The sequence below is a fragment of the Saxophila tyrrhenica genome, assembly GCF_035928015.1.
Source record: "Saxophila tyrrhenica strain CCFEE 5935 chromosome Unknown scaffold_36, whole genome shotgun sequence".
Classification (NCBI taxonomy): Eukaryota; Fungi; Ascomycota; class Dothideomycetes; order Mycosphaerellales; family Extremaceae; genus Saxophila; species Saxophila tyrrhenica.
Genome location: NW_027041768.1, coordinates 38545 through 56485, shown reverse-complemented (window position 1 = coordinate 56485; position 17941 = coordinate 38545). Strand labels below are relative to the sequence as shown.

The 17941-nt window shown below is 53.7% G+C and overlaps 9 protein-coding genes across 9 annotated transcripts; 4 read left to right on the top strand and 5 right to left on the bottom strand.

The window, feature by feature from the left end:
- Positions 1–1365: 1365 nt before the first annotated feature.
- On the bottom strand, positions 1366–2435 carry LTR77_011229 (uncharacterized protein; the record flags this gene model as incomplete). Its single annotated transcript, XM_064808440.1, has 3 exons — positions 1366–1797; positions 1857–2200; positions 2255–2435. 3 exons carry the CDS (start codon positions 2433–2435, stop codon positions 1366–1368), a joined length of 957 nt encoding a protein of 318 aa, XP_064653396.1.
- Positions 2436–2794: 359 nt separating this feature from the next.
- On the bottom strand, positions 2795–3067 carry LTR77_011228 (uncharacterized protein; the record flags this gene model as incomplete). The annotated part of the gene is made up of 2 exons (XM_064808439.1): positions 2795–2875; positions 2930–3067. 2 exons carry the CDS (start codon positions 3065–3067, stop codon positions 2795–2797), a joined length of 219 nt encoding a protein of 72 aa, XP_064653395.1.
- Positions 3068–3644: 577 nt separating this feature from the next.
- On the bottom strand, positions 3645–5440 carry RPN11 (multicatalytic endopeptidase; the record flags this gene model as incomplete). The annotated part of the gene is made up of 3 exons (XM_064808438.1): positions 3645–4353; positions 4423–4673; positions 5372–5440. 3 exons carry the CDS (start codon positions 5438–5440, stop codon positions 3645–3647), a joined length of 1029 nt encoding a protein of 342 aa, XP_064653394.1.
- A 1901-nt stretch (positions 5441–7341) lies between these two features.
- Positions 7342–8220, top strand: LTR77_011226 (uncharacterized protein; the record flags this gene model as incomplete). Its single annotated transcript, XM_064808437.1, has 2 exons — positions 7342–7715; positions 7770–8220. The coding sequence occupies 2 exons, from the start codon at positions 7342–7344 to the stop codon at positions 8218–8220; spliced, it is 825 nt and encodes a 274-aa protein (XP_064653393.1).
- Positions 8221–8769: 549 nt separating this feature from the next.
- On the top strand, positions 8770–10915 carry RPD3 (histone deacetylase; the record flags this gene model as incomplete). Its single annotated transcript, XM_064808436.1, has 2 exons — positions 8770–9277; positions 9339–10915. 2 exons carry the CDS (start codon positions 8770–8772, stop codon positions 10913–10915), a joined length of 2085 nt encoding a protein of 694 aa, XP_064653392.1.
- A 30-nt stretch (positions 10916–10945) lies between these two features.
- On the bottom strand, positions 10946–12315 carry LTR77_011224 (uncharacterized protein; the record flags this gene model as incomplete). Its single annotated transcript, XM_064808435.1, has 2 exons — positions 10946–11057; positions 11222–12315. 2 exons carry the CDS (start codon positions 12313–12315, stop codon positions 10946–10948), a joined length of 1206 nt encoding a protein of 401 aa, XP_064653391.1.
- A 704-nt stretch (positions 12316–13019) lies between these two features.
- RPC34 (34-kDa subunit of RNA polymerase III (C)) lies at positions 13020–14219 on the top strand (the record flags this gene model as incomplete). The annotated part of the gene is made up of 1 exon (XM_064808434.1): positions 13020–14219. One exon carries the CDS (start codon positions 13020–13022, stop codon positions 14217–14219), a length of 1200 nt encoding a protein of 399 aa, XP_064653390.1.
- A 471-nt stretch (positions 14220–14690) lies between these two features.
- LTR77_011222 (uncharacterized protein) lies at positions 14691–16735 on the top strand (the record flags this gene model as incomplete). Its single annotated transcript, XM_064808433.1, has 5 exons — positions 14691–14922; positions 14990–15147; positions 15203–15331; positions 15386–15903; positions 15958–16735. 5 exons carry the CDS (start codon positions 14691–14693, stop codon positions 16733–16735), a joined length of 1815 nt encoding a protein of 604 aa, XP_064653389.1.
- Positions 16736–17155: 420 nt separating this feature from the next.
- LTR77_011221 (uncharacterized protein) lies at positions 17156–17539 on the bottom strand (the record flags this gene model as incomplete). The annotated part of the gene is made up of 1 exon (XM_064808432.1): positions 17156–17539. One exon carries the CDS (start codon positions 17537–17539, stop codon positions 17156–17158), a length of 384 nt encoding a protein of 127 aa, XP_064653388.1.
- Positions 17540–17941: the final 402 nt, after the last annotated feature.

Here is a 17941-nt window from a genome sequence, read left to right as displayed (position 1 = left end):
ACCTAAGGAGTATCTAGTTAGTTTAGTCCTTCTCTAACCTATCTAAACTCGACTAACTCGAACCCTACTCCTAACCCTACTACGTCGATATAACGCTTAGCTTAATGTAGCTACTTATAAAGGCGTACCGTACGCGTCTTATATTTCAAAAGCTACTAAAGTAGCTTAGCCTCTTACTTTTTAGCGCGCTTAATATCTAGCTATAGCTAATTATAACTATCCCATAGTCTCTTCTACTTAGCTTAAGAGACTATTACGTTATATAAAGTATAACCCTTATAGATATACTTAAAATAGCGACCGGACTAAGAACCTATAATATATCTCTTTCGAGACTCGCTCTTATAAGGCTTTACGTTTCGATATTACGTATATAGAGCTATCTCGATTCCGTTTAGTCTAACCTCTAAGGAGAGAGTTTTTCGTTTATTAGAAAAAGAAGGTATAATAAAATATCTAGGGATAAGGGAAGTAGGACTCTCTTATTAAGCTCGAGATAAGCTAGACTAAGAAGGGGATAGTATTATAGAACTATCCTATAGAAGGAGAATAGACTAATCGAAAGTACCTAAGACTAACTAATTAGTATCGTATCTAGTATAACGGGATAACTAACCTAATTAGTTAGATTAGCTTAGTTCGAGTTAGTCGAGTTTAGATAGGTTAGAGAAGGACTAAACTAACTAGATACTCCTTAGGTATATAGGAACTAAGAGTATCTCTAATATTCTTATATTTAACTTATATTATAATCTTACTAAAAGGTCTATAACCAATTAGACTTAAGTTAGTATCCTTACCTTTATTTACCTATTACCTAACTCTCTAAAGAAGTACGATTAACCTTAATTACGTAAAACTACCTTATAGGATTATAATACAAGGCTAAAGTAGATATCTTAGCCGTCGCTTAAAAGGGGCTAGATCTTAGCTAATTACTAGAAATTATACTCGTACTATAGAAAACAATACTTAAGCCCTCTTCTCTAGACTCTAGAGACTAGAATATAGTAAGTATAGTAGATTAGTAGGTATCTAGATATAGTAATAGTACTATTGCAATTAGAAAATAAGTTCTATTTTCTATCTTAGTACCTACCTAGATAAGAATCGTCTCTATAGTCTTAGATATCTTTACCTTACCGCTAAAGTTATAATATTTAAGTTTGATTAATCTATACGTACGGCTAATTACGAATACGTCTTGACGAGGCTATAGTAAGGCTATCTCCTAGCTTAAAGCTAATGTTGTAATATACTAGAAGTAGATATTACCGTACCTACCGTTACTCCTACTCTAAGCGAACTACGAGCCGAGGAGGTACGTTGCTTACGTTAGACCGTCCTAAACGGTTAGTAACTCTCCTAACTAATAACTTCCTTTCCGGGATCCTTGAACTGGTGTCGACCAAGGACAGCGTAAAATAATAGTGCAAGAACAGTACTACCAAGGAAGATCACGGGGCCCCAATTCATGGTCTTAGGAGTGACTTCTGGCGCAGACGGGAGTGCGAGGAAGATGATCAGCAAGAGATCATAGAAGAAGGCAACGATGTTCACAAAGGCGCCCATCGGGCCCATGTTCCATCGCGCAATGTCCCGGCGGTATTGGCCAGTTGCTCGTGCCCAGAGCGCGCATCCGTGGGTCAGGGCGTACGAAGCGTTGAGAGCGATGAGCTGGCCTGAAATTATAACGTTGAAGGCAACGGTGGAGCCGAAGTTGATGCAGACCAGTGCAACAGTGACGAAGCTGGTGACGTAGACGGAGTTGCGAGGAGGATGGGTTGGCTTTGTGACCTGTGAAGCAGATCGTGTCAGAATCAGACCTGCCGCAGACAATGGATATAGTCACTGACCCTTGCAAGCCACTTGGAACCCGGCAGACCACCATCACGTGCGAAAGCAGCCATTTCGCGGGAAGCTGCTGCGTTACAGCCTGTGCATCCAGCGAAGGCAATGAGCGTAATGACGGCAACGATCGCCTGCGCCCATCTCTTCCCAGCCTCCATTAGTGGAAAGATGAACGCAAAACCCGTTGGGTTGTCCACGGCCGCGCCAATATCAGGGATGCTCCACATGGTGAGGGCGATTACCACGAACGCTACAGTGGCATTACCGACATAACTCCAGACGATGGCCAACGGAACAGCCCGGCCGGCGTTTGTTACCTCTTCTGCCATGTGTGCGGCGGCATCGAAAGCTGGACAGCACAGTCAGTTCCATCCCAAACATGACAGTGTATGGCTAAGCTTACACGTCAAAGCATATACGTTGCTGATCTGACCAACCAAAACCGCAATCCCAAGGTTGTCCCAGCCGTCAGTGCTAGTGAGGTCCGTAACAATGTCGTGGAAGCTTCTAGGATGAGGGGAGAGACCGCCCAGGCATCCAACGAGCGGCAGCCAGCCAACGAACAAAACTACCATCGCAGCCATCTGTATGTACACCAGAGGCTTCGTCGTCACGGCATTGATGGCAAGGATAAGCAGCACAAGCGCGAAGACGCACAAGTTGCTCTGCCATGGTGTTGAGGCGTAGTTGGGGTGGAAGAGGGCGGCCAGGGCCGGAATGAAATGCAGGGGTGACACTGAATGTTCTCAAAATGCTGTACTTGCCAGTGGTACTGTCCACCGTTGATGGGTGCAATGGACGTATACTCTGCGATCGAGAAGACGTTACTCAGCCCGAGGAAGGCTGTGAATATGAATGACCAAAACACGCCGGCAGTCCCACCGTTCAGCAGACCAGGAGTGAGAGATCTGCCTACCATCAGCATATTCTTTGCAACCGCATCTTATACGTACGCCAACGAGACTTGCCAACTGGCTTGAATGGAGGTGCTGGTCGCGAACATGGTTCTCCCACGATGCACACGCTGATTCAATGTCAGCGATTTTCAGCTGAGAGCAGCATCAGAATGCGTACCTACCTTATATAACGACACCTTACCCATACGACGGATCTCTCTCTCATCCTGCGTGAGAACTTCGCTGTCAACATGTGTGCTGTACCCTCTTTGGACGTCCTTGAGGTTTGAACCATAGCTCAACTCTACCTCGTCACTCATGTTAGACGCAAGCTGTCGCCAAAGACATGCGACAAGCGCAACGATATTCGACAGCTGTCCAAGAACTACTCAACACCACGCAACGACCATACATCAACATTGTGGAAATACAACAGGAAGAGGATAGAAAGAAGCGCTCGGAAGGAAGGACTTTGATTATCCTTGTAGACATCCCACACGAGCTTGGCGAGGGCAAGCTGCCGGCAGTGAAACAGGGTAAGCAATATGCCTGCACGCTTCTCCGAGACCAGATCCCGGAATCAAGGCCACATTGCTCTCGCCATTGTCCGGTAGAATATCGTCGGCTCACTGACCAAGCAGGCTGGTTTCATTGTCGACAACTTGCGAGGGCCACGCGAGGGGTCGCAATCTCGACGAGAAGGTCCAGTATGTTGCTGGAATGATCGACCGTTGGCACAGAGCATCAGATGGGCGAGGTTCCATCGAGGTACCATTAATGCTGTCTAATCATTCACCCCGCTATGCTGGAGCAGCCAGCTCCAGTTGCCAAAGCTATGCATGACACCACCCGCTTCAAAGGCAACGCATCCCATCACTGAACCGCGACGAGGCCACACTACTGCCCATCAACCTCCATCGCCCCATCTCCGTTCACCTCGCCATTCGCAGCGCCCTCCTTCCCTCTCATCGCAAGCCCCTTGCTCGGCACGCCAGCCTCCTTGTCAATCATCTGCCTTGTAACGCCCACGATGTTGTCCTCAATCAATTCCTGCCCTACGGTCTCGATGTGCTTCTTTGGGTCCACCTTGCCCACATATCGTGTCCGTAACTGCTCCTTCGTGAGCTCCGACTCTTCCTTCACGCGCTTGTGGTAGCCTTCGGCGAGCGAAACGAGCTTCGTGAGGTTGGCTTGATTGCGCGAGCCTTCTGTTGCGAAATCGGGCATAGTGAGGGCTTCGGTCCACACGGTTTTGTGCAGATTCATAAGCATGGCCTCTTCGAGCGCGGTCTTGCGGTAGCCGATTCCGATGCTGTAGTAGTGCCGATTCAGGCCGTGGATGAGCGCTTGTATCGAAGGTTTGTTGAGGTGACCGAGGTTCGACGTGGTTTGGCGTGGCTCTTGCCCGAGCATGAGCGATTGCGGGTTGATGAGGCGGAAGGCGTCGATGACGACCTTGCCTTTCACGGACTGGATGGGGTCGATGACGACGGCGACAGCGCGAGGGGTAAGCTGCTCGAAAGATTGCTGTGTGTTGATGTCGACGGAGGAGAGCCAGCAACCGAAACCGGGATGTGAGTGGTACCAGCCGACGACTGTTTCTGGTCTGCATCAATGTCATTAGCACAAGCTGCCTTCAAAGCTGCCTTCAAAGCTGCAGGATGTGATTTCTCACCTGTTCGTCTGCCGTAGCATGTCCATCATCTTGGTCTGAAATACCGGATCTACTGCTTCGACCGACACACCCGTCCCGGACTGTGGCATGGCGAAGACATCTACCACGCGGACCGTGTAGTCGTCGACAAACTCTCCCAGCATCAAACCCATAACCTCCATAGGCACACCTGCTCGGCCATGTCGCAGCATCTTGAGGAGGGCGAGCGAGGAGATGTACACGGTTTCGGCATTGTCGACGATGTTGGTATCCTGAATAAGAAGAATTGTAAGTATGGGTCTTGATTCTACTTCCACAAGCTATCAACATTGCTTCTGGTCAGGGTCCGGTTGACGCGGTATTCCGGAACAGGCTGGGGAGGGATGCGAGGCCGGCCCGAGTTTGAAAGATTGCGAGAGATGCGGGAGTTGTTAAAAACACGATTGCGTTGTGCTTCCCGGAGGCGGTTCGGGTCGGTGGAGGCTCTTCGGCGTCGTGGAGGCATAATGATGTTTGAGAGGCGGGTATGAGTGTGCTGATGCGCTGTGGGAGGTAAAAGGACTCATTCCAGCACTGGACGGTGCAGATGCGCGAGCAGCAGGCAGGAGCAGACCAAACCCACATTGCGCCGATGATCCTGGGCACGTTGCGCCTGGACACGCCGCTCGTTTTCTCTCGCGTCCATGTCCTCCAAGATCAATTCGAAGTCCACTTGGCTGGAGGCATTCCTGCGGGCCCTTCGTGGCGTGCCGGCGTTATCTGGTGGGATGATGGGTTCGACACGCAGAAGCTCGTGGTGTGAAGCCTTTCAGGAAAAGAAGACCAGCCTGGTGGCTTCCATTTGTGGGTCCAGAGCAGGCGCAAGGAACATCCAGTCAAGCGCAGTCCAAAATCGGAGCAGACGAGCAGGAAGGTGTCGCCGCTGTCACATCCACAGACGTTGTCACGGTTGGCGCAGAGAGCTTCTTACCTGTGCTGGTCCGCCTCCTCCTTGTCCCATGCCTTGCGCCGCCTGCAGCATTCTTGATAATCGATCCATCTTCGCGCTGTGTCTGGGAGGCGGAGGAGGAAGGTGTTTGCGGCGTACGGCGGATTCGTGGTCGATTGGGAGAGTTGCAGAGCGCGAGGGACGAAGGTGGTGTTTTCGAAGGCTTGTTGGAAGGAAGATGTATGGGAAGGTGGAGAGATGGGTGGCTTGTGGGAGGCGACAAGAGTTGACGTTGACTTGAAGCTGCTGAGGTACCTAAGGCATGTGCTCGGGAGTCTTCTCCGCACTCACCGCCCGGCAGAACGCTACTTCCACGGATATGACCACCACATCTTCTTCCTCTGCACTCCATTCATACCGGTCGACACTCGCAGCCGCCTCCCTTCTTCAAGTGCGCCTAAGCAGAGCGAAGAATGCAATGGCTGTTCCGCATGAGAATGTCGCCGGACAACTCGAAAGAACTCCAAAGCTATCTTGCTTGCCACCCATCCCACAACGTGTGGGCCGCACAACAATGCCCGTTGAGACGAGCATTGCAATGACTGGAGAACACCTTCGAACGCCCTCCCGACACCAGCTTCGGTCTTCTTCCTACATTTTCGCGACTCTCAGGAGGATTCCTGAGGTACAATACTTAGTTTCTGCGTGTTACCCCGAAGAGATTTCATGCACGAACGATAGAACAGACGGACCTGGTCACCTGCAACCCCCCAGCGCGTTCACTTCTCACCTGAAGTAGTCTGGCCATACGGCTAATTGGAAACAACCGGAAACAGCTCAACTCGCTGTTGATGCCATGCAAACACAGGGCGGGGTCGCAGATCCAGCTTCTGCTCGTCGTAATTGCTCCTGCTGAGACATCGGCAATTCAAACTCTGAGGCACCACGCTCGTCACCATTGCACAACGGGCCGATCCGACTTGTGAGTGACATCTATGGCTCCGTCGAGCACCGTACACCTCCCGTCCGGCAACAGGGTCCTGCGCTATCGAAATGCTGCATGTGGCGTCACTCGAACTAGCAGTAGTTTGTCCAGAGGAGTCAGAGATGCGACTGGCGTCTGGCCGCTGCTGGAGCAAGACCACAACTCCATTCCACGACTCAGTGAGCGGGTTTTACGATGCTGCCCACGATGTGTCGCATGTCTCCTCGTTTTCCTGCCCGCTTGTGGTCCTACACCGATTGTAGGTGCTTCGCGATCAAGCAGTGGCCCGAGAACGCGGAGCTGCCTCTTTGCTCTGCTCTACTTTTAGAACGAGGTTCTACCAGGACTGCGTGTAACGAGAGCTGTGAGCTTTCCTGTGGAAGTATTGACCACTAAGGCTATACTTCCGTTCAATCCGCTCGAATCAGAGCAGACTGATAGGTGAGAGTACTTCCACACTACGTCTCCAGCCATGCATTCTTCCGCGAAGCTTTTCACCAACATGATCATCCTCCACCTTCTCGATCTTCGCAGTCACGGCGGCATGCCTGCACGGGCTCCACAGTTAAGTATAACTACAAGTCTAAACTCATCTCGTCCATTCACGACCTTGCCCACACTACTAAGCTCCCACAAGCTCCAAAATCCCCGACGACGATCACTACCCCAGACGCCCTGGGACGTCTGGACCAGACCACGCGAGCCGTCTTTTAGCTCTTCAGTGCACTCATGCTAACTACCCTGGGATCGAGATTACCAATTCGAGATCTGCCATTGGCCGTTTTTGGTAGACGAAGTTTGGATTCTGCCCGCTTCCAGATGTTTTGTTGCGCGACCTTTCACGGAGTCGACAACTTCCGCGACATGAGGATGCGCGTCCGGACAGGAGGAGATGAGAGCGGTGGGGAAAGCGGCACCTTTCAGATGGCATCGCACTATTTGTACTGCCTCTGCTCCGTCCTTGCTCTGCTCGGCCTTCAGTTTTATCTTGCTTCAAGCAATCGGACAGACCGACTAAGAAGCAACCATGAAGCTCTCGACCCTTATCCCTGGCCTGGCCCTTGTAGGCGCTTCGATCGCAACTCAGTCCCTGTGTAACAAGTACACGACTGCTCTCTTCGGTAGCAACACGGAAGCCCACCAACAGCTACTCCTCCACAAGCTCGTCAACACTGCGGTCATCGGCAATTACTCGGCGGGCGCACTGAACGCCGTGCCAGGCATCCTCGCTCCTGGCACCTACAACGGTGAGAATGTCAACCTGCTTCAGTACTTCGACGGCGAGCTCGCATCATCCAACCGTGGCGGCAAGTGTGGTGTCGCCATCAACTTCCTCGACGGGGGAGGGGCTGCGCCATTGATGAACGACAAGGCTGCCAACTGTCGTAACTGCAATCAATTGTATGTCAACCCAACTTGTCTCGCCTGTCATCGGATCGACTAATTTTTGGCAAGCTTCCTCCTCACTCACCTCTACAAGTTCTTCGCTGCGTTGCTCGGCTGCAGCGTCTTCGGCAACACGGTTAAGCCGTACGACGGCTTCAACGGAATGTACCAAGTACACAAGTTCATGGCCCTCGACGCCGCCGAGGTCGGGTACTTCATCCAGCAGGTCGGCCTCGCTGCAACGTCTTTTGGTGTCTCCCAAAGCGATGCCGCCGCTGTGGGACAGGCGCTCATGGCATTGTTCGGGTATCGTTGCGCACCTGCTACCAGTGTGCCGAGCTTTGAGCCCGCCGCGCTCCAGTCAATCTGCACTGCTTGTGACTGTCCAAAGGCCAGTCCGGCTGACTGTGGCGACTACGGCCCCGTCATTGAGCCAAAGCCAGCGGGCAGCTCGTCGTCGTGGTGCGGGTCGAAGGGCTGGAAGAGCTCTTGGAAGTGGTGCTCCAGTCACCACAGCTAGGCGTGGCGACCTTGAAGACGATGCCCACCCCATACCGGGGCCTGCAGTGGTCGTCTCGAGGCCAGTTTGGCAAGCAAGAGCGGGACATGGATGCCGAAGGAAAGGATGCGATGGTCAAGAAGTAGTAGTCTCGTTTCAATCCAATCACTTGTTTCTGCGAAGTCAGTCATTCCCGTCTCACTGTCTACCACATGCATGCTGGTGTAAGGTAGACTGTCTCCCATCTCGTGCATTGTAAGGCGATTCATTGCGGGGCTGAAGTCGGACCTCAAGGGCTTGGCGGAAGATGGAGCTTCAACTCGGCCATCACTTCATCCTCTTCTTCACTTCTTCACGCCGGACCACTGCCAGCCTCTTTCCTTCGTTCAAGCACACGACACTCTTCGACGCACCATCTTTGCTCACGACCATGCTCTACCAATCTGACCCAGTATAGTAAAGCAGACGACTCCAACAGACCAGCCCTCTGAAAACCGACCTCGTTGCTGGAACCTCAATCAGACGACTGAACCACCACCTCCTCCTCCTTCCAGCACTCCGTCCTTCAACATGCCTCAATACGGTCCCGTGGGCACGCTGACACCGCTGGAGAGCTCGGCGACGACGACGTCCAAACCGCGCAAGGTGGCCTACTTCTACGACAGCGATGTGGGCAACTACGCCTACAACGCCGGCCATCCCATGAAGCCTCACCGTATACGTATGGCCCACTCGCTCATCATGAACTACGGCCTCTACAAGAAGCTCGAGATCTACCGCGCGAAGCCGGCCTCCAAGTTCGAGATGACCCAGTTCCACACCGACGAGTACGTGGATTTCCTGCAGCGCGTCACTCCCGACAACATGGACGCGTTCGCGAAAGAGCAAGGGCGGTATAACGTCGGCGACGACTGTCCTGTTTTCGACGGCTTGTTCGAGTTCTGCGGCATCAGTGCTGGTGGAAGCATGGAGGGCGCTGCCAGGCTGAACAGGGGCAAATGCGACGTTGCGGTAAACTGGGCCGGTGGGCTGCATCATGCAAAGAAGAGCGAGGCCAGCGGCTTCTGTTACATCAATGGTAAGTCTTGCTCCCTTCCGCCGTCTGAGGCGCACGCGGTTAATCTTGGTGTTCTGTATAGACATCGTCCTGGGCATCATCGAGCTCCTCCGATTCCACCAGCGCGTCCTCTACATCGACATCGACGTTCACCACGGCGACGGAGTCGAAGAAGCCTTCTATTCGACCGACCGCGTCATGACCGTCTCCTTTCACAAGTACGGCGAGTATTTTCCCGGCACTGGTGAGCTGCGGGATATCGGCGTGAGCAATGGCAAATACTATTCGGTCAACTTCCCACTCCGAGACGGCATCGATGACAAGAGCTACAAGGACATCTTCGAGCCGACAATCGGCTGGGTCATGGAGTACTACCAGCCGAGCGCAGTGGTGCTGCAGTGCGGCGGAGACTCGCTCAGCGGAGATCGCCTTGGTGCGTTCAACCTCAGCATGCGTGGACATGCGAACTGCGTCAACTTTGTCAAGAGCTTCAACCTGCCAACGCTGGTGCTCGGTGGAGGTGGCTATACGATGCGCAACGTTGCACGCACGTGGGCGTACGAGACGGGTCTGCTGGTCGGCGTCGAGATGGGCAACGAGCTACCCTTCACCGACTACTACGAATACTATGCGCCCGACTTCGAGCTCGACGTGCGACCCAGCAACATGGACAATGCGAACTCGCGCGAATACCTCGAGAAGATCAAGCAGCAAGTCCTTGACAACCTGAAGCGCACAACTTCGGCCGCTCCCTCAGTGCAGATGCAGGATGTTCCTCGAACTGCTGTCGGCATGGACGAGACTTTCGACGAGGAAGAAGCACGTTTGGATGATGAGGATGCCGATCACGAGGCGAACAAGGACCGGAGGTATACGCAGCGACTGTGGGACAAGCGGGTCGAGCGCGATGATGAGCTGTCGGAATCTGAAGACGAGGAGATGGGCGCATCGGTCGGCGTCAAAAAGCAGCCTGGCAGGCCACGGAGACGAGGCATCATGGACTGGAAGAACCCGCATGCGCCAGCAGACGAGTCGGGGCTGAATACGCCAGCGGATGATGATGCGAGGAGCTTAAACGGCGATGCCGAGGATGAGGCTGAGGCGGATGAGATCAATCTGGACGGCGCAAGCGAGGCCAAGGCGTCGAACGGCGCACCACGGGCGAGCAGCAGAGAAGCAGAAGTCGCCGCCACAATGGCAGGACTGCAGAATACTGCTTCGCCTGCTGCAGCAGCAGCGGCTGCTGCGAAGCTGGAAGAGGTGAGCAATCGAAGCGATGCTGGTGATGATATGGAGGTGGATCCAAAGGAAGAAGACATTGAGGATGAGAATGCGGCACCTCATCCATCCGCAAGCGCAGCGGACCCCGACAATCTCGCTGTGCCCGCTTCAGCCACTACCGGAGGCAGGTCGCCGACCCCCGTCGCAAGCGCACCACGATCTCCCGGTCTTGCGCCCGCGACCGCGAACGACGGTGGTGCCGAAGTCGCTACATCGTACACCACCGCAGCGCCGGCCGGCGACGTCGACATGGCCGAAGACGTCGAAGCGGCGAAGGAGGCTGGTGAGCGCGAGCGGGAACTTCAGGATGCCGAAGCCGAGGCTGCGACGGAGATGGCAGGTGGAGGGCACAACTTCGGAGGCGGTAGTGCTGTGTAGGACACAATCGCGTTTGGGGATCAAGTAGATTCACGTAGCGATCAATGCGGTGGTGTACGAAGGAATGATGAGAGCACGGAAGTCGGACTCTACAGCATGCGCGGCGGTCAGGTCATAGCGGATCTTTAGCATCTGGGCACGACTGTGGAGGCATGGATGAGAAGTTACGTTGCCTCATTCTGTGTTTGAATGATCATTTATCAGCGTGGCGTTCGTCTCATGGGACAGGTCACGGTATGGGCGTTGGACAGTACGATCGGCATGGACACGATCGAAACGAATACAGAAGTCTGCAGAATAGCTTACGCATAGCTAGCAACTTCAACACTCTTCACAGTGACCTCGTTATCCTTGTTGTTCGCGTAGTTCTTGTCGATGCTTCGGAATCGCACATCCACCCACTCGCCGGCTGTGACGCCGGCCGGTGGCAAGCTGCGGTTTCTGTTGCCTTCGACCTTCTCCCGCTGAAGCAACGGGCTGTCGACCGGCTTGAGCAAGGTACTGTCGTCAGGTCCAGAGAAGTATATCACGCCGTACCGTGGCAAATGGCGCTGGTCTTCTGGCGGGAGCACCACGCGGTGGATGCTCGATTCCAGGTATCCCCCCGTCAAGAATGACAGCGTATCGGCTACATTTACGGTGATGCTGTGCTTGAGCGGCTTCACCCACTTCCACTTCTCCTGGCCATACGGTCTGACTTGCAGGGCGGCTACTGGCTGGCGCATCAACAGCGTGAAGGTGCCGAAATCTGTATGCCCGTAGACGTTGTGCTCGATGCTATGCTTACGCATGGTGGCTAGCTCCGCCTCAGTACGCGGGTGGTACAGCATGTAGCGTAAATGACATTGGGAGCGAGACTCGTAGTCGTGGAGTTGCCAGAGTGCCTCTTCGTCTGGTAGTTCCATGATGATCGCTGAGAGGATGAGCAGCCGTTTGAGGACATGGTTGTGGAGGTGGCGTTGAAACTTTTCAGCCTTTTCGGCGGCTGCAGCGAGAGGCGATGGACGCGAGTACTCTTGTTTGAAGGTACAATTCCACTTGGGGTCATCGTAGAGTTCGAGGGAGTCGACCAGGCCGTGTTGTTGTTTGCGGCTGCCGCGGGGTTTCCAGCCGAAGAAGCCTTGCTTGCTAGGATCAACACGATACAGTTGCTTCTCGCCCTCGGGAAGGGAGAAGACCTGTTCGGCAAGAGAGAACTGCTCGTCAACTTCTGCTTCTGAGAGCCCAAAGTTGGTGACGTAAAAGAAGCCGACGGTCGAAATAGCTTCTTTGAGTTTGGCGACGAGTCGCTGCTTGCCACGCGGTTGATCGAACAGAGAAAGATCGATAGCTACCAGGTCGGCCCAGTCAAGGTCGGCGGTCGTTTCGGAGATGTCCTGGTAGCGAGTAAAATCGGCCATTGCTACCCCTCGCAAGCATTCGGTGGGTGTCAGCCAATCTGTCGTCAACACTTCTTGCTTTTACTAGAATGGAGTTGGGGATCTGCAAAAGGTAAAGTGAGACGGAGAGGTACAACAGCGGGAACGAGTGCTTGACGATGGTGCATCGGGGCTCTTGCACATGTATTCGCTCGAAGCAGGAAGCGGGGCCTACCGAGGTGCATCCCGAAGATATGAGTTGTGTGAGGAGAATCGAGAGGAGGATGAAATGAGAAGTCGCAAGCATGTGGCTATGTTGCTCATCTTTTGTTCGCCAAATGAGGACTTCTGATTATCGTGGCCATGCCATGTTGTGCTCGCAGCGAAACGATACTTACCGACGTCTGCCGCATGCAGAATTGAAGAGTGCAGGATTGGGATGCGCTGGAAGGGAAATCAGTCTGCTGCTTGTAGACAGTGTAGAAATTCCTCCAAACTTTCGATCCGGGCCCGACAGTAGTTGAGGTCGCGGTATACGATTGTCGAATGAAAGTGAAGTTGAAGTCCAGTCAGCGCATTCTCACGCCCACATTAGCGGCGGGAGGTTCCGAAGCCACCCAAATTCAGAGCGACAATCGAACTTCTTCGATATTGTCGACTCACAGGACTCACTTGGATCTCGACTTCGAGCAGAACCTTCACATCCATGATCGATCGATAGCAGCAACAAAGACTTCGTCACAACCATGGCGGACCCAAGCGAAGACCTCTACGAATACTGCTGCAAGGAAGCCAACAGCTGCCCGGAAGGATACAAGAAGATTTTCAAGCAAGAGGATCTGCTCCGGTATTGCCAAGATGCCGACTCCAAAGCGCTGAACGACGTCAAAGACGTCGAGAAGCTGATGCCGCTGGTGGCTCGCATGTCAAAGCAGTTCTTGATCATCACCTTGAAGACCGGCAGTGGATCCCAATGGACCGTACGACCTCGCAAAGTGGCCAACGAAGTCCGTCAGCTCGGCAAGGATGAGCGCATGGTCTTTGAGGTCGTGGAGGGGGCTCAAGAAGAGGGCGTCTGGATTCGTATGATCAAGAACAGGACCGGCATCAAGGATGGCCACAGCCTGGACAAGCTCGTCGCCAAGCTGCAACGGCAAAAGCTGATCAAAAGCGTCAAAAATGTCAAGGCCATGAACCAGAAGACCTACATCCTCTCTCACCTTGCACCAAGCGAGACCATCACCGGCGGAAGCTTCTACGATGCCGGCGTTCTGGATGAGACTCTTGTGGAGGAGGTGGGGAACATCATCATCTTTCATGTTCGCATGGTGAGCTGGTTCGACCCGCCCAGGGAGAAGGTGAAGCGACCGAAGAGGGTGGCGTCGCCGATTGAGATCCTAGACGATGATCAAGAAGGAGCCTCCCGTCCAACCAAGAAGCGCAAGACCGGCACCGGGGCTGCGGTCAAGTCCAATGATATCGAGGATATGGGCGCCACAAGCAGAGAGCGCGAGCGTCTTCGCCGCAAAGCCAGGAGTCAACTCGCCTACACCCGCGGTCACGAATACCCTACTGCAAGCTCAATCCACAAATTCATCATCAGTGCCAACGTGCTGCGAGCCGCCAAGTCAGCCTCGTTGACCGTCGACGAAGTCCAGAAGGTCATCAACATCCTGGTGTGGGATGAGAAGCTGGAGCCGATCAGTGGAGGCTACCGGACCGCGCGAGGGGTCAAGTACAAGGAACCGGGTGTGGAGGAGGACGAAGCAGTGACGGCGGAGAGCAAGCGTGGGAATGGGCTCACCGAGGCGCCGTGTGGCAGGTGCCCCGTCATCGACATCTGCGGCAATGGTGGCCCGGTGAATGCAGGGAATTGCCCGTACTTTACGGAGTGGCTGGTTGGTAAGCCTACCGCGACTGCGACGAGTGCGAGTGCTACTGCTTGATTACGAAAGATTGTTCAGCGATGGCGTTGGGCGCAATCGAGCAAGAGTCCATGCTAGTTCTGGTGATGGTCTGACAGGACACACTGATGTCAGGGTGACCCAGGTGAAGCTCGAAGCTTTCACACGAAATGATTTGAGCATGTAGCATGCTTATGAAAGACTTTCTACCTGAATTTATCCGCTCTTATTTCCCCTCTCACACCCATGGCACTGTTCCACGATGTTGATTTATTATCGAAGAGATTACCTTACCTGCCGCGGCAGAACAGGGTAAGAGTACGTACAAGGGGAACTGCCTTCCGACCGAGGCAACCAGTTCTTAAAACAGCATCACGCAAAGACGATCATGAAGATCAGTCTGTGTATCGGGCTGCCCTCGGAAGGATGAAGAGAGCAAAGTTGAGACGGTGAATATATCTTGATTTCTTTCCTTGCGTTGTTGTCGATTTGTACAGCTAAGTCTCATACGCGATGGCTCAAACACCTAAAGACACGCTCGAGCATTCGGAGGTGGTACAACAAAGCGATTCGCTGGAGAAAGGTGATCAGGCGAACAACAAATACCGCTCAGAGTATGATGATGAAGACCGCGCACCAGAGGCTCGCGGTCGTGATGCAGACGAGATGGCTCCTGGGTACTGGCTGTCGTCCCGCTTCTTGGGCAGTATGGCAGCCATTGGGCTTGGGTTCTGCGGAGGCACTGGTACGTAAACTCGTGTTGTTCTCCCCAAGTTTGAGAAGTGGAAGCGGGTGTCTGATGTCCAGTACAGGCGGCTATGCTCTCATTGCACCGGTGTTGAACGACATCAACGACGACATCGGCCCGAGCGACAATATAGCTTGGGTCAGCATCGTCTACATCCTCAGCGAAGCCGTGTTCTTCCTGCTTGTCGGGAGGTTGTCAGATGTTTTTGGGCGAAGATGGTTTGTAAGTCTAGCCTGTCAATCAGCAGTTGCCTCACGGAACGCTCACGCCTGAACAGTTCATTGTCGGAAGCCTGATCAGCATGGTCGGGTCCATTGTTGGAGCAGTGGCTCAGAACGTTAATACTCTCATCGCCGCTGAGGTGTTGATTGGGATCGCTGCCGCTTTTCAAATCTCCTTCTACTGGGTATGCTCCCACTTCGTCTTCTCGCTCCTTGTCTCTTGAGCTGACACCTTCAAGGTCATCTCAGAGCTGGTTCCAATGAAATGGAGATACGTCGCCAACTCGTATGCGTACATGGTCTCGATCCCAACCAACCCTCTGGCCGCGAAGATCGCATTTGCGTTCCAGAAGACGCCTGTCAAATGGCGAGGTAGCTTCTACTTCATGACCGGTGTCAATGCTCTTTCTGCTCTGTGCTGGTTCCTATTCTACCACCCTCCGACTTTCAAGATGCTGCATAGGAAGAAGGCGGCGATGGACCTCTTTCTGCACTTCGATTGGATGGGCCTCGTGCTCTACACTGGAAGCTTGACGGTGTTCCTGCTGGCTCTGAGCTGGGGCGGACAGCTGTATCCGTGGAGCGATCCGCATGTGGTAGGGTGTATCGTCACGGGTGGTATCGCCCTGTTCCTCGTCTTTCCAGCGTGGGAGTTGTGGCTGCAGCGTCGAGGCAAAGACACTTTTCTGCCGCTGCATCTGTTCACCAACCGTGTGTATCAGGCTTGCGTGTGGATCACCGGCATAGGCGCCGCCACGTATGTCAGCTGCTTGATCATTGTTGCCCACTCATCATACTGACTCTTGCTCAGGTACTACGGCTTCTCGTTGGTCTGGCCGCAGGCGGTGATCACACTGTACTCAATCGACTCCTACGATCGGCTCGGAACGCTGTCAGGCGTGGTGGCCATGTGCTTCGTCTTCGGTCAGATGTTCGGTGGACTCCTCGCAACCGTCATCGGCCCTCGCTGGACGGTCATTTCGATGACCTGGATCGCCGCTCCAATATACATCGCCTGTGCCGCCAACCCGCTGAACCTCACCCTCACGATGGGCCTCATCACGACCGGTTCTCTTGCTATTGGAGCCAGTGAGGCAGTCGCTGCCACCACAACCACTTTTCGTCTTCGGACTCAGGAAGAGCTGGGAACCGCCGGTGGCCTCAGTGGAGCTATTCGCTCCTTCGTCTCTGCTCTGGCAACCTCAATCTACTCGACAGTGTTAGCGAATCGGTTGACCACGACAGTACCGCAATACGTAGGTCCCGCGGCCGAAAACGCCGGACTGCCATCGAGAAGCGTCCCAGCCCTCATTGCTGGGCTGCAAGGGAGCGGTCCACTCTCGCAGTCTGCAGTACCTGGGCTTACGAGTGCGATCAATGCGACAGCTGCACAGGCATACAAATACGCCAATTCCGAAGCTTACAAGACAGTCTTCTACACTTCGTTCGCATTTGGAGGAGCTGGAATGATTCTCGCCTGGCTGATCTTGGACAACGACAAGAGCAAGTACGGTCTAGTGGCCGGACATGTGCACAACCCGAAGAACGAAAAGACGCTCGAGACAGTGCCGGCGGCTGAGAATGCGTGAGTGTGCTGATTTCGCGAGGAGGTACGGGAGGCTTACAGGTCCCTGTCCTCTCTCCATCCTACTCCGGCGGTCTCGCGTAAAATCTCATGCTGTTGGGCGACCTGCTGCCCAGCGGTTGCCTCATCCTGAACTCAATAGTCCGCTTGGGCTGAGGTTAAAGGTCATGCATCAGAAGCGCCGTTAAACGTGACGTTTAGATCATCTCGATGTTATCATTCATGCATATCTTACACCCCCGTCCGAAGCGAATAGCATCATGCCCACCACGTGCTGCTTGTTTTCCCATGCCGGATACCGCCCATGCCATCGTAACATTGCAAGCGCGTAAAAGATGCCAGCAGCTTTTGTTTCGACCGCTCCCAAATGCGTATAAACTTCATACCTCCTCCCTATCGAGCCTCCCAAATCTGTTCCCATCACTCAACTCTTCACCGCAGGATTCACGGCCTCCTCGCCTGACTTCTGCGACGGGTCACTCTTCTTCCCCAAACCGGCCTGCTGCGTGTTGCCGTCTCCCATAGCTCCACCAGCTTTCTGCTGCGTGCGGCCCTCCTGCTGCGTCTGCCCAGGTCCCTGCTGCTTGACGATCTTCGCTTGCTGCTCCGCGGGGTTGGCTCCTTTGGGGTTTTTGGCCTGCTTCTCTGTCACATCCGTACCCTCTTTGCTGGGGTCCAAGGTGTCATCTCGCTCCTTGGTGAAGACGCCGTGTCGTGCTGTAGAGGTGGAGAGCGGTTGGCGGTGGAGGAGGGTACTGGATGTTGGACTGGCTCGGAAGAGCCGAGGGTTGAAGATGGATCGTTGCATGTTGATCGCGGTGTTGAGTTTCTAGGTGCTACACGTACTCTCGATGATTGTAGGGTTTGTGGACCGGCAAGGCGAGCTATTGGTCTCAATGGCAGTGAATGGAGATGAGTGGGAGCTGCATTGGAGAAGTCAAGCGATGTGTCATCATGACGTCCTCTATTTGCGAATGTCAACGTTGAACAGAAGATGGCAGATGAGAGACATAAAGTACAAAATGGCCGCCATGCTATTCACTCATCTTCTAAGCAACTGCACACATTCTGCAAACAACTACACGTATCCAAAACCACAGCCATCACTCTCGTCCTGCGGCAACATTCAGACCTGTCCCTCCTACTTCTGCTGTACTACATCATGAATACCTCCAGCAGTGCTTCTTGGACTGACTGGAATGCTCGCAGA